Source organism: Gilbertella persicaria (assembly GCF_025201335.1).
Source record: "Gilbertella persicaria strain CBS 190.32 chromosome Unknown B0P05scaffold_56, whole genome shotgun sequence".
In the NCBI taxonomy this organism is placed as follows: domain Eukaryota; kingdom Fungi; phylum Mucoromycota; class Mucoromycetes; order Mucorales; family Choanephoraceae; genus Gilbertella; species Gilbertella persicaria.
The window spans coordinates 137608-153599 of NW_026252017.1; the positions used below are offsets into that span (position 1 = coordinate 137608).

Here is a 15992-nt window from a genome sequence, read left to right on the forward strand (position 1 = left end):
CTGAAACTTGTAAGTTATTAGATAGAAAAAGCAAGGTCACAGAAGAACATTGTAAATTCGTTGCGCAAATCGTAGAAGAAAACCCTTAAGCTACAGTAAATGATGTATTAGAGAGTTTAACAAAGCAATTCGAGGGTTTGACCATTTCCAGAAGCCAACTTCATTATCATATGAAAATAACTCTCAATTTGACGGTGAAATATGCAACATTTGAGTCAGTTGCTCGAAATGATACTGAGAATTTGGAAAAACGGTTTGAATGGTATCAGATTTATGCGAAAACAGATCTTGATTTCTTGAAGAACTGCGTTTTTATCGATAAAGCCAGCTTTCATATCAACATGAAAAATAACTGGGCATGGGCAGAAAAAGGAGCAACAACCCACATCATTATCGGCGCAATCGCAGCTGTTGGTGTGATGCATGTTGCATTAAGAAAGCCTCCCCCACCTAAATCAAGAAGTAAATCGACGACAAAAAATCGTAAAACAAACAAAGGTTAGAAACGGGATGTAAATGAAATGGATTTAGATGAGGAAGTAGAAGCTCCTCCCAAAGGCATAACGACAGCACATTACATCAAGTTTATAAATGAATTATTTGATGTTATGGATCGAGATGAAACAATGAAAGAATATTACTGGGTAATGGATAATGCTACAATACAAGAATCACTTCCTATGCAACGAAAGATCGAAATTCGTGGATATAAATGTATATATTTACCACCCTATTCTCCAGAACTAAATTCATAGAGCAGTTTCAATATTTAGTCAAACATACACGCAAGAAGGCAAAGCTTTTGGAGAATGAAACGCCAAGCAATAGAATTGCTGAAGCTTGTGATTAAGTTCGTGTAAGCGACTAGGTTGGTTTTATTAGTCATTCCAAGCGTCAAATGATTAAATGTTATAATAAAGAACCCTTTTAAAATATAATCCATTTGATTTTCACAAAACTACAATCTTCTCTGGACAGACTGTAAGTATCTATACACATGTTTTATTATTATTTCTTTAAAAGTTCGATAAATGATGATAATGTTGGAGTATGGCATATATGGTGTTATATACATATAAACTATCAAACAGGGAATATCATAGAGCTGGTAAATAAAGTGGTTATTTGACTTTTTGAAAGCAAGGTGTCAAAGTACAAGGAGCCGATCCTCCACTCGAAGTGCACACAGCTCGAAACCTTTCTTCAGTTTCCAATCGAACTATCCATAATTTCTCACATAATTTAATCATCTTGTTTCTCCACTCGATTATGTGAACCAGAAAATACAATTCATCAGTCTTTTTGTTTACACAGACCATGCCTTTTGGATTACTAAGTTCATATATTGTCAATCTCATTCCACTGATGCCCATTCCAATAATTGATATGTCTTGTTGCAACGATGGTGCATGATACGATAAATTCAAAAGCATTTGTTTGCAGTTCACTGCTAATTTGCTAGAATCATTCTTTTGTTTAGTAATGTTACTTTCCATCTTTCAGGCTTCAACTGAACAAAATTCATACCGATCGTAATGGATCAGCAGATCAGGTATGTCAGATGGCCGTTGCCTAGTCATAGATGTGACAGCCGCAATCTTCCTTTTTTTATTTTTATCCGATTTGGAAGCGAAACTGCCTTTTTCACTTCTTACTTTTAAGTTGCTTCCGTCAAATGCCCAGTCAATTATCACCCAAATCCTACGCATTATGTCACTTTCTCCTTGGTCAGTTAATGGCAAGTAGGATATCCTGAACAAATCAAGACTGTACAATAGTGTTGTTTTTAGAAAATAAAGCCCACGATGATCACTAGGGTTTATTTGCTGTTCGTTTAAGTAGTTGAAAAGTACGTTGATATCGTCAGATTCCGGTAAAGCATCAAGGTAACTTTTCATTTCTTGAGGCAGGTGTTTCTTTTGACGTTCTGTCGCTGCATTTATCTCTTGTAATTCTAGTTCTGTGAACCATTTTGACCAATGATCGTCTTCAAGATCAAGCACCATCGAGTTTGCTGGGCTAATACCAAGTCATATTTATTACCAATGATAAAAGCTTTTTTCGTGTTTCGTGTACTTGCTGTAAATAGTTGGACTTCTCGCTAAAGTCTCTCATCACTTTCTCTACACATCTACCAGAGGATAAACACCACATCAGCAAATTCTCCAAACGATCATACAATCCTAATATTTCGATCTTATCATCGTCCGAAAGTGGGATGCCAAGCGTTGACTTGCTTGATCTGCTTGAAATAATATTGTTTGATGACGATGGTGCAGATATGATTTCATCTGATGAGGGGGTGGACGTGATAGTTGGCAATTTTTCTAGCCGTAGACGTTTTTCGATGATGTGCCAGTTTTGATACTTGTAGTCGACAGTTATGTTCATTTGTTTAGCCACGATTGAAACCCATCTTGTCTATGAGCTTGAGTAATCTTATAGAGTCAGTGGAGCGTGTTTTTATTATTTCATCAGATGCAGCTACTACAAAATCAGAGAACATTACGGTCTTATTATTGACACATTCTTCTAGGCACTTGTAAATAACTATGATTAAACGTTTAGTACCAAAAATATTGTACGTGTGGAAATGTAGATTTTACAAGCACTGTGTTCAACTTTGTCTATTGTTGTCATGTAGTAAAACAACAGTTTCAACTGCGAAATAAGAGAAAAAGCTCCTTTCGTTTCTCGCTTTTTTTTTTTTTGTGCAGTACACAGTATAATCACCGCAGTTTAAGACTGGGCTGAACGTTTGTATTGTTTTGTAGTTTCTGCGTAGTTACACAGCAGCTACTCTAACCTCAATAAAAATGGATCTGAAGTTCAAATTAGCCATACTGTCACAAAAACGTAGTACGTTTTGTCGCGAAGCCATGACATCACCTCTCCAGGAATCGGTGTTATAATTATCTAAGGCTTCCGCAGCAACTTGAAAAAGCCAACACGAAACGATCGCGTTGTTTTGCACAGCAAAAGTATTAAAATAGGGGGTTAAGAACTTTTTTTTTTATAGTCTGACAAAAGGACCAAATTAATCCCTAATGACCCGCTTAGCGGATATTGTAATCGTGTGTACCAGGTGAAAAAAAAGACCAACATAGAAGTATTTTCATTGGCTGCTCATACCCCCGCTGAAAAAAAAAACTATAAAAGGACGAATTTTTTTTTCTTATTAAAACGCAACTTCTCTTCAGCTTCTCTTAAAGTAGCAAACCGTTATCCCTGTGGGAAAGCGCCTTCCTTTGCTCTTCAGCAAAGCACCGTTTTCCCGATACAAATAACGCCCACTGTTACTGAGGGAGCGTGCAGCACACCGTTATCCCTGTGGGAAAGCGCCTTCCTTTGCTCTTCAGCAAAGAACCGTTTTTCCGATACAAATAACGCCCACTGTTGCCTTGCCGTTGGGAAGTTCTCCTTTTTTATAATTTTAATGAAAATGAAAAATTAAGTCTTTTACTCATCTAGCAATTTGCTTTCGTCCAAAAATACTTTATGATCAAAAGACCAAGTGCTTCAAACATTGGCACAAGAGTGTTGAGTGACTAAAGACCAAAAACATTATCCTTTAAATGGAATGAGAACCACCTTACACCAAACGGAAAAATTATTCGCGCATTTCTGAAAAAAAGATGTGCGTACTTTTAAAAAAATAAATCGCACAGAAAAAAAAGAAAATTTAGCGTAGTATTTGAAAAAAAATTAGCATGCTTGTGTATGCGCAAAATGCGTGAGTTTATTAAATAGGTCTGCGTTGAAGGCAATCTTCAAATTTGGCAGCAGAGTATCTACAGAAGCCTTTAAGATCACTGTACAAAATTCTATTGCAAGCATCTGCAATTCTCGAAGTCAATGTCTCCTCTTCCAAAAGCTGTTCCCTCTTGAGTTTGCTTTTGCAAACCGACCAGAATTGCTCAATGGGATTAAGCTCAGGCGAGTAAGGGGGGAGGTACACGCACTTATAGCCTCGGCCCTCAATGAGATTCTGAATATCTTGATGCTTATGAATAGGAGCATTGTCCATGATCAAATAATGGCCACGGAATTCCTCATGACGATCCATGACATCCAAAACACTACTGATGAAATTGAAGTAATGTCCAGTAACTGTACCATTGTTACTGACCACTTTTGCATTCGAACCTCCTGCTGCTTTTCTTTTCTTTGATGAGGGTAATGCTCTTGGTCTTCTTACACTAATGTTAACAACACCAAAAGGCGAGATGGCACCCAAAATGGTAGTAGTTTTTGCTCTTGTTTTGGGCACTTTCACGATCGCACGCTCGCCTTCTTTGGACCAAGAAAAATTTCTCTTAAGGTTGATATGGAAAGCAGCTTCGTCAATGAACACACAGTTGCTAGTGAAGTCCATATCTGTTTTCATCCATCTCTTCACCCACTGATAGCGCTCTTCGATTTTTTCAGAGCTGTTTCTCTCGAAAGCTTGGAAACGAGCCTGCTTGAAGGTAATCTTACACTTATCCTTGACAAACTTGTTGAAACCGCTTTTGCTGATATCGAGTTTGCCAAATTTTTCTGTCAATACGTCAAGCATGTCGTCCAATGTAACGGAATTTGTGTTCTCGTCTGCCCATTCGATCATGAAATCTCTGTGCTCATCAGTTAAAATGGGCGGTCTGCCTACAGGTCTTCCACTGCCTGTAGCCCTTTGGATATACTCCTGAGGATCTTTGTTGTTCTTGGCTACCCAGCCTTGTGCTGTTCGAACATTAATGTTGAGGGCCAAGGCAGCAGCACGAACACTCATCCCTTTTTCTTCGAAAAGAAAAAAAAGCTTTTCTTTTTCAGCATCCTTGTAGTGCTTATATGCTTTTGTTCTCGCAGGTGTTTGCTTCAGCTCTGCAGGTAACTCAGCTTTCTTTTCGATCCCTCTCTCGGGAGGCTTTAAATCTGTGTATCTATCGTAGTCTGTTACGCTTTCGACTGGATACATCTCGTTGTCAATTTCCATTTCAAACTCTACAACTTCGTTTCCTTCAATGTCATGTTGGTTTCCTAACCCGTCTTCAAAAATAATGTTATTCATTTTCGTAATAAAATGTTGAAAAAAAGAGCTGGAAAACTACGCCATTTTTTTTCTGTTGAATATGCTGATTTTTTTTCAAATACTACGCTAAATTTTCTTTTTTTCTGTGCGATTTATTTTTTTAAAAGTACGCACATCTTTTTTTCAGAAATGCGCGAATAATTTTTCCGTTTGGTGTATGTTTCAAGAAAACCTGTTGAAATAAGCCTTCAATAAACTGTTCGCTTTATGTCTTACGATATAATTGATTCCATAAGAGACCAACAATATCATTATATCTTGTAGGCCCCACGAGGTTAATTTGCCACATATGGTTTACAATTTTACCCTTGTCTTTAACATCTAGTATATAAATTACAGGGTTGAAATTGAAAAAAAAAAATCAGACAATTTAATTTGGATAGGCATCCTGCCTAAAAGTTTATTAGAGCGGCTCTTTCTTGAGACATATCTCAAAACTGCCAACAGAGTGCTGAGTAATGTTCACTATGGCGAATTAGTTGTTTGACTTTACTAATATTGTTCGCAAAACAAACCAGAAAAAGTAACTTTTTTGCTAATGTTGTTCGAAATGTCAACAACTTTTATTTTATTTTTCTAAAAAGCAAGTCATATCATTCAAAATCATTAATTTTATTGTTTGTGGGGAACAAACTTGTTCGTTTTGTCAACAATAAAAGTTATGAGGCGACAAGTACTGCGACAATAATAGTAGCTTTATGAGCAAGAAAAATTACTTATTTGTTTTTTTACAAGTACAATAATACTAATAATGTTTCTTATAAAAAACAAAAAAAAAAGGTTTGCACAATGCAATACGTTGATGCACTCCTAAGAGTTTGACATGAGACTCATCTAAAAAGAGTATATTGAGTTATGTTGAATATTTAGTAATTGTTTAGGGTTTTTTTTTAACAAAAAATAGCTTTTTGGTTTTTCTTGCAATTGTCTTTCTGTCTTACAAATATGAACCAAACGACTATTTACAAAATCACTCAAATGCAAGAACAAGTTTCCCAACTCGAACAAAAAATCGAATCACAGACTTAAATACTTAAGGGATTGATGCATCTATCAGCACTTTCTTTTGCTCAAAGTGATAGTAATGAGATCAACTGTGAAGTTCTTGAAGCAGCTCAATAAAGTAAAAAACAAGCTATTTCTCTAAAATATGTATAAACTTTTATTTTTTTGGAAAATGCAGCAAGAGAAGGCGGCATTGCCAAATCTCTTAATCCAAACTTGATAGGCTTCCGAGACATTCTTAGAGTACTTGAGGAAGCAACAAAAGCATTTGGCTCTCACGGAAAACATAGATATGTTACGCCACGGTTGCGTTTGCTTGCCCTGGTCAACTTATTTAAGAAAGAAAGAAATATCACTGATCTTTTAATTGATGACAAAGCGAATGAGAATGACTAGGGAATCCTCAAAACGACCGCAAGAAAAACCCACGATGAAATGGAGTTCGAGCTGCTGAAAGCTTTGAAGAAGAATGACAAAGCAGCTGTGTTGCCTTTATGGTCTGAAGTGTCTTCTGCTCTAATCACAAAATACACATTTAAGCTTGAAAGCAATGCAGCTACTCATGGCTTTCCTCTTCAAATATGTCAGCATTCCTGGGCAGCCGGTCTATTGCTCTTCGAAACACACAAGCACAGAAATAATAGAGCAAGAAATAAGGCTTCTGTTGTTGAGAGGGAGAATAACTCCAGAATCAGGTATAATAAACCCAAAACATGCATTCAATGAAATTTTAAAATGTCTAACAAGAATCAAAACTATACAGTGAAAACCAAGTTAGTGTTGAGTCTCTTCAAAGTGAGGTGCCTTCTTTGGAGTACGCAAACCTATATTGTGGTGATGAATTTGAGGATTCTGAAGAAGATATTTTTTCGGAATGGAAAATAACTGTCATCCTTGTTCTCCTTCTCTACCTCTTCCCTCTTCTCAACCTAAAAGCCAACCAGCTAAGTCTAATCGTACAAGAAGAAGTAACAAAAAATAGTGACGACCTTAAATAATAAAACAATTTTTTTCCATCACCTTCTCTTAAAACGTTTGTATTATAGATAAAGTCCACAGCTCCTAAATTCAACCTACATCCAGAAGCTTAAACTCTCTGAAACCTTATGATTGCATAACATCGACTCATAGGCTTACTCATCTTAAGAAGTAGACAGTACTTTCAGCGCTTTTTTAACACCCGGTACTGGTGAGTGTTGTTTTGGAAAAGAGTTTTGACATTGCCTTGTTCTAATTTAATTAGTTTGTTTGTTCTATATGTTTAGATGAGATTAGTGTGCTTCCATTTAAAATTGTTGTGAACATATAGAATATATATGCATATGATGATCTGACACTAAATAAGTCTTCATTTACATACTAAAATATATCATAATCAATTTACATCAGAAATAGACATAAAAGAACCTCTTGTACTAAATAAGACAATGTATCTTTTAATAGATCAAGACTTATAACCGAGATCAATAATTTACATTATTTAATTAGTTTAAGTAGCCTATGGTAATAGAGACTCAGTCATTTGCATGAACTCTACTACTACTTACTCCGACATCTCTTCATGTATAAATACCTAGAGAATGAAGAGCTAGAAAACAATCTAGATATATATTTTTGGATAATAAACCTATACAAGTTCTAATCGACTTCTTTGTTTTCATCTTCTCTCTTACATCACAACAGATATATGTAAAATAAAATTTATAAGAAAATTCGATTTTTTAAGATTGATTGATTTTTTTATTCCTTCTAAAGTTCTTTAAGCTTTTATACTTTCTTTAGAATAAATTTCTACAAAGACAATTGCTTGTCATTAATCTAGAACAGATCAAACTTGCCCAAAAAGCAATTACGTTTGAAATGTCAAACAGGAGAACAATTAATACAAATAAATTATAAAATTCAACAGATTCAAACTGAGATGAACTGTCAAATATAATAAACAAAAAAATAAAATACACAATTAAATCACAGCAAAATATCATGAAACAAAATACGGAAGAAGTAGGACAAATAAGGAACCAAAAAAAAAGTACAACAATTGAAACCCAGACCAAAAATTGACACACCGATCAGTGGTTTTGACTCGAATCTGATTGGGTCTGACAGACAGAACCATTGGCTGAAATCTTTGGAACACCATTGTACCATCAGACCTAGACCAAATCTCACCAAACTTTGTATGTACTTTAAGGAACATCAGAGACATGTACCATTCCAATTTGAAGATTTGTTAACATAATAGAATCACCAGAAAAACCGCGAAAGAGAACAAAAAAGCGAACCAAAACAAACATGCACACATGACAAAAATGTCGGGTTGGTTGTAGCAGCGGGTGGTGATGTGGAAGAAGAATTATACAAAAGTAAGGGTAAAAGTAAGCGCCGGCACTTCAAACCAGTAGTGCCGAACCGGAATTCTCGGGCCTCGAAAAGGCAGCGGCTCTTTAATATCATGGCCTGTTCGCATTATATATAACAATTGAATGAATAAATAAAAAGGAGACTTTTGATCATTTTTCCCATAACTATAAACGCATCACCTATTATTTATAAACATATTATTACTGCCAAAGACCTCAAAGACATATTAACAAAAGTTCAACACTGTCCCTGTAAGAAAGTACGCGTAGACAAAAATGTCGTCTTTGTAGATAGATCCAATAAGTAGCAAAGCCAATAAAACTTGTAAAGTATAACCAGAGATACGTATAATAAGTCGTAGGGCTTAACTTACTATAGAGTGTAACTAATACTTAATATTTGTGTTGAAAGATGATGTTTATTTCATTGAGTGCAACTTATATTTATACTATCTATAATGTCTGAGTTGTGACTCAAGTGGAAGCTTCTAGTATTTGAAGTCGTAGCCATATAAGGGGAATGTCAGATATGGTAATGATAATCAGATAAACATCTGACTAATAATTTCCAGAACCTTCGAGCACCTGCTGGTGTCTTCTGGCCGCTTTCTTCACATTGGGCTTGAATCTAAGTTTGGGTACGACATCATTCCCCCCCGAGAATGTTGATCGCCTCTGATCAACTTGTTCAACCGAGTCAGAAGTAGCCTTATTCCTTGAGTCAAGACCCATTTCAGAGCGCCAAGCAGCACGAGAAACCGTGGGATTGTACCAAGGAGTATCGATCGAATCAGCCTTGACACCTTTTAATCGATCGATATGTACCCAAGAAGTGTAAGGTTCACCACCAATAGTTTCTAGTTTGTAAACATGGTTGGCCTCGTTTCGATCTACAATGACAAAAGGGCCTATCCAGTTGTATTCCAGACCATACTTTTGCTCATTTCTGAGTAAGACATGATCACCAATCTCGAATTCCAGCTTTTCGATAGCAGCATCCCAACGTCTCTTGTCAGACTCAGATACTATTTTCATTCGATGGGCAGCGGCGGCGCGGATTTGACCAATATCCTCAAGTTCTCGAGCAGTGTGTTCAGCAATTGTCCTTGGGTCATTAGAAGTCAACTTATCGAAATAAGGACGAGTATAATCACCAGGAAGCAAAGGTTCACGGCCATATACCAAGTAGAAGGGAGAATAACCAGTAGAACGATGGTGACGGACCCGAGCAACAAAAAGAGCAGTATCTACAAACTTGTCCCAAATATGAATAGCACCATTGACGTATTTCCTAAGCATAGCCTTGAGAATACCATTAAGTCGTTCGCATTTTCCGTTTGTGCGCGGATGGAAAGCTGACGTGAACTTGTGGTTTGTTTTTATGCGATTCATATACAACTTTACCACCGTAGACATGAAATTTGCACCACGATCAGTCAGGATTTCTTGAGGGCAGCCGAACTTCATGACGATCTCCTCATAGATAAAATCTGCAACAACTTCCGCAGTAGCCTCTGGGACAGCACGAGCAATAGGCCAATTAGTGGTATAGTCTACCGCCGTTAGGAGCCATTTATTACCCTGATTTGTTAGAGGTAATTCACCAACAAAATCTAGATGCCAGCGACCAAAAGCAGGAGGAATATCCAAGGGAACCATAGGAGCATGATGTTTGTTTTTGCCAGGACTAGATGCTAACTGACATTCTTTACAGTTTAATAACCAGGTTTGAATATCAGTTCGCATGTTAGGCCACCACCAACGTTTGCGCATAAGTTCAAATACCGTAAGCTGACCGGCATGACCAAAGCCTTCATGGAACTTATTCACCAGGGTAGCGCGATTTGAGAAAGAACAGAATCTTGCTTCAAGCTGTTGATTATTGACCTTCACTAGACGATACACCTTGTCTTGCTTTATCACAAACTTATCACGATTCGACTCTAAGACAGGTTTGACCGTGTCAGGGACCAGTTCTGGTTTTGTCAGATAGAATGTGGGCCAGTCGGTAGGGTGAACCAAGATATTAGAGTCTACAGAATACAAGTAGCGAGGTTCCATACTTGATTCTGCAGGTATACAGTCAGCTCCATCGCGACGTGACAACGCATCCGGGACTTCGTTCATTTTACCAGGCTTGTAGAGTATCTTAGGATCATAAGTTTCAATTTCTGAGAGCCAACGCACCAAACGAGCGGTAGGTTTTGCTTGTGATCTCAGATACTGAAGAGGGTTATGATCCGTGTATACCACATAGTCAGCACCATCGATAAAGCAACGCCAAACCCGAAGAGCATGTAATACACCAAGTAGCTCCCTCTCTTGTGCAGGGTAGTTCCGTTCAGCCATAGAAAACTTTTTGGATTCAAACGCCAGAGTGTGATATAATCACTAATAAAATGGTCAAATCAATAAGTCGATTAGAACCAAAACGGCCAAAAGAAGTCTGCTTTATTAAAGGTTATATTTTGTATTGTATTTATACTGTTTGTGTGATAATTGATTATCCTTGATTTGGGACTGAGTGTGTATACACTAGCTAATCGGTTGAGTGGATTAAGGTACACAAGAACTGGGTACATGATCAGGGCACAGACCTCGTCTACCATTGGTATTGATGCAGATGTCAATTTGTGATTATGTGATGGTCTGATCTTTAACATGTTTAAACTAAGATGGAAGACATCCATCGAAGCTGCGGATAAAACTGTGATTGAAAGATATATTTATACATGATATTAATACTTGCTCTTTTAAGGCATAACTAGTGTAAGAAGGGATGAATAATGCTGTGTATACAACATTGCCCCCCACCAGATGAGACCATCGCATAAACTTGAGTAAGTTTGCATTAGCGTTTGCATAGTATATTCGTTTCAAGTTTTGTTGAGTATTCAAGTACTTAATCGCTTATACATAAACTGTTACTTTAGTTTGTTATGGATAATAAGATCGTTCATGTAAGTCAATAAAAAAACCTTTTGTAAAAACCCAGTGGGAGAAAAATAAATGTATAGGCAAAAAAAGACTGTTATGATCGTTGAGATCTTGTAACTAGACCACGACGTTGGGCCTTAGATTTGTTGTAATGGTGTCTATTACGAACAGATATATTACGCTTGTTGACTGTATCTGGTAAGCGAGTATTTTCTTTGACTGCTTGGGTTGCGTTTCTTCTAGCCCAGTAATCATGAATGGGTTTAAGAGAGTCAAATGCTTCGACTCTTTCCCATGTATTATAGCGTTCTTGGTCATCATAACCACGCCAATGCACATAGTATTCAACATTGTCACCACTACCACGATGGTTAACAATTGCTTGTACTTCGTAATGCCTCTGATCTAATTCATTTTGGGATCGTGTGTCACCCGCTTGGATCAATTTGATCTGATGTGTAGGTACGTCTCTAGATAATAGAGCACCTGTTAAATCTTCGAGGATGTATGCACCACTACGAGACCAGCCTTTCACAATAAAGGGTCCAATATATCTAGGGTGCATCTTTGAAGTACGATTGACATTAACAATCATTACTTTAGAATGAATTGGATACTTGTCATCAAGTATGTTGTGCGATTTAAGATATTTCTTATGATCTAAAGCTTGTTGATCCTTGATGTGTTTATGCAGTGAAGGGACTACAGTTTCTTTCACATACTTTAATTGTTCATTAATGCGCTTGTGATCATTTCTTTCAAATGTCAAAGATGGTTTATCTTTGGTATAGTCAGCCAAATGATTGGGTTGTCTATAGAACATGGCAGTAAATGCGCGAGATTTATGCAAATGTTTGTATTGTACATTGACTCCATATTGCACGAAATCCACATAGAGATCCCATGACTCAGGGTCATTTGCATCTGCAGCAATGGCTTTGATAATGGACTGTTTGCAAACACCCATATATCTTTCACAGACGGAGTTTCCTACAGGATTGTAAGGTAATGACAAGCGTCGGTCAATGCCAGTCATCTCTACAAGTTGCGAAATAATCTCGTTCGTGAATTCACTACCCCGGTCATGGTTTATAATGCGACTAAAGCCAAAGAGCGTCCAAATGGACAACAATTCGCGTGCAATAGTATACGCACTTTTGTCAGGGATTGCTCGTAGAATTACGAAGCGTGAAAACATGTCTACGACTAAGAGAAGGAAGTTATTTCCTCGAGAAGATGTTACATTGAATGTACCCAGATCAATGCAAATATGATCGAATACACCATCTGGTAATACATGCCTAGGTGGATGGTAACCCACACGATGGATAGTATGTGCTTGACATGCATTGCAATTCTTTACAACTTTTCAATGTCCGAACGCAAGTTGGTCCAGTGCAATTTATCTGCATGGATAGCCTTTTCGATGGAATTAATTCCTGTGTGTCCCAACAGTAGATGTGTGCTTTCAATGATAGACATTCTGTCTGTTTTGGGAGGCGTCATGTATTCAGTGTATTGTAATGCACGCGAAATCAGAGCTGATTGTGGTACGGAATCATCATCTTTTACTGGCTTAGCAGGTTTAGTTGGAAATGCAGAATAACTATAATTCATTTCTTGGTGACTTGTTTTGGGAGCATGTAAGGATGCGCGTTTAGAAACAGAGTGCAACTTTTTCTGTTTGTTCTTTTTCTTTTCTGTTCTAGAGAAAGTACGATGCTTTGTTTTGTCAACATGGTTATGTTGGTTATTTGAGCTCGTGTACGAGTGATCACCCTCCTCCTCGGTGAGCAAGTCAGACTCATACAAGCGACTGAGTGCGTCAGGCAAACAGTTGGTGATGCCAGGTATGTGAACGATATCAAAATCATAACTAAAAATTGCATCGTAGTAGTTCAACATCATGGCATTAGGTACAGCTTGACTTTTCAAAAATACAAGCGAACGATGATCAACATGAGCAGTGAATTTAATACCATACAACAGTTTATGAAAACGTGTACATACAAATAAAAATCCAAGCAATTCACGTCTAGTAGTACTATATCGTTGTTCAGTGGGATTGAGCTTACGGCTAGCCATGCCAACATAATACACCTTGTTTTCTTTGATGTAGTAGACTACACCACCAATACCAGTCTTAGAAGCGTCAGTGGCAACGTGAAGACGATATCTAGGATCATAAGGCGAGAGGACGACTGCAGAAGCAAGAGCAGCTTTCAACTGGCGAAAAGCAACAGTGTGTTTCTCTGTCCACAAACCAGTTAATGACTTTTCACAACGAAGATCATCAAGAGGAGCAGCCAGAGTAGCATAATTGGCAATAGAACCACGAAAATAGTTCAAGAAGCCCAAGTACGAAGCAAGCTTTTTTCCAGTAGCAGGGATTTCATCCCAAGTGGAAGTAGCAGATATCTTGCGATAATCTGGTAAAAGCTGACCATTACGAATAGTCCAACCAAGAAGATTGACTGAGTTCATGGCAATAACGAGTTTTGATGCGTTTATCTGGAGATTAGCATCAGTGAGGCGTTGGATAACTAATCCAAGGCAAGTGAAATGATGTTCAAGAGTGTCTGAAGTAGCCACTGTAATATCATCAACATAAATGGTAACGAAAGGCAAGTCATGGAAATAGTTCTGCAACACATTCTGCACAAAACCACTCATGAATGTAATGCCAAAGCACATCTTACGAAAATGATAACGTAATTGGTAAAAGGGCACATAAAGCTAAGCTTATGTTGATGGTTAGGATTAACCAGAAAAGAAGTGAAGCAAGAGCGAATGTCAATCGTAGAGATAATAGTAGCATTACCCATACTTTGATGAATATCCGAAATCAACGGAAGTTGAAACACATCGTTACTGATAAGGATATTGTTCAATTGACGAACATCAGCCATAACTCGAGGCTTTTTCATAGAATAGACACCATCAGCGTCCTTCTTTGCAACACATAAAATTGGTACGTTAAAATCCGTGTGACCAAAAGAGCGTTCGATAACTCCTTCTTCAAGCCAAACTCGGAATTGTTCAAGTACTGCATCTTTGTACGCATAAGGTACTGGATAAGGTTTCTTAAATGCACTCATTCCAGGTTTTGATTCAAGGTCTACAATTGCGTTGGGCAAACTGCAGTAAGTAGCCTTCAAATCAATGCTAGCATTGGCATCAAGTAAAGGTTGTAAAGTCTTCATCAAGGCTTCACGTTCAGATGGTGTACCAACTGGACTATCATTGGCTTCATTTTTCACCTGTTCAGGATCGATAGGCGAAGGTAATGTAGGACCAGTGGTGTCAAACCATGAAGTAACTAAACCATGCACAGATAAACCTAAGCGAGGCATTAAGTCTATTCCAATAACGACTGGTACATTATCTTTGATAGAAGATGTATTAAAAATCTCGAAAGTATGAGTTACAAATCGTTTATTGTACAAAAGTTCTAAATTTCTTTTTCCTAGACTGGGAGTACTACAACTAGCATCACCAAGAAGAACAATACCACTAGAAGGCAAAGAAGGCTTACCAAGCAAGGCAAAAAGTTCGGGATGAATGACACTAAGTGTTGCTCCACTGTCAACCATGGCATAAACTGCATGATGTTCTATAACAATAGGAATAAGTAGAGCGTTAGAACGTTGCTCTGTTAATTTAGAAAATTTTGTGTACTTACAATCTTGGGCAGCAGTAGCCAAGCACTCGTCAAGTTCCATTTCTTCAGCAGAAGAAAGAGGAGCAACAGGAGCGGAAGTAAGAGAAGTGGTGGCCATAGGATCAGCGATCGCTGATGTAGCGGCGGAGGAAGAAGAAACAGGTAAACCAGCTGAAGAGCCAGCGACAAACTCGGAGCGAGGGTACACATCCAAAGAGGAAGTGTCAAGTAGTGAATCATCTGTTGAAGATAAATTCGAAGAAGCAGACTCGATAGCTTTCATCATTGCAAACCTAGGGTTCGAAGGTGGTACAGCGGAGTTGCACACATGGTTCTTGGACCAGTTGGGGGCCCCGCAGCGGAAACAAGTCTTTTCTTTTTCACCTTTTGGTTTGGAAAAACCAGTAGCAGCGACAGAAGAAGAACTAGGCTTGCTTGCCAAGGAGGCTGAGATTGACGACAAAGCTTTACATTCACTCGTCTGATGAGTGGTGACCTTATGTAATTCACAGTACTTGCCACTGCTGGTAGGTAAGACTTTCTTTGTGATCTTTCCTGACTTAACAGCGTGTTTAGAAGACATGACAGAAACAGAAGGAGAGGAGCCAGAAGAGCCAGAGGAAGGTTTGTTACCCATGAACGACATCTCATGCAAGTCCTTGGAAATGTCGAGAGCCATTTGCATCAAGTGATCAATGCTCAAGCGTTTTTCAGCAGGCAAAGTAGCACGGGCAAGGGAAACACGCTCACGGAGAGCTCCAGGCATGGCCTTGAAGAATTTGTCAATGAGTACAGCAACAGGCAAACTCTGGTCAGCAGAGCGACGACGTAAATCGCGGAATCTATCGACAAAAGCAGCAAAAGATTCACCGTGATTCATAGAGATGTTAACGAGTTTGAGTGCGCAGTCAGCACGATCTTGTTCAGTCGAACGACCAAAGCGAAGAGTGATGGC

The 15992-nt window shown here is 38.1% G+C and overlaps 2 protein-coding genes across 2 annotated transcripts; one reads left to right on the forward strand and one right to left on the reverse strand.

The window, feature by feature from the left end:
- Positions 1-170: 170 nt before the first annotated feature.
- B0P05DRAFT_591342 (uncharacterized protein) lies at positions 171-850 on the forward strand (the record flags this gene model as incomplete). Its single annotated transcript, XM_051582900.1, has 3 exons — positions 171-483; positions 532-714; positions 774-850. The coding sequence occupies 3 exons, from the start codon at positions 171-173 to the stop codon at positions 848-850; spliced, it is 573 nt and encodes a 190-aa protein (XP_051430584.1).
- Positions 851-1697: 847 nt separating this feature from the next.
- On the reverse strand, positions 1698-2018 carry B0P05DRAFT_449966 (uncharacterized protein; the record flags this gene model as incomplete). The annotated part of the gene is made up of 1 exon (XM_051573871.1): positions 1698-2018. A coding segment is annotated over one exon (321 nt), but the record flags the coding sequence as incomplete, so codon positions are not given.
- Positions 2019-15992: the final 13974 nt, after the last annotated feature.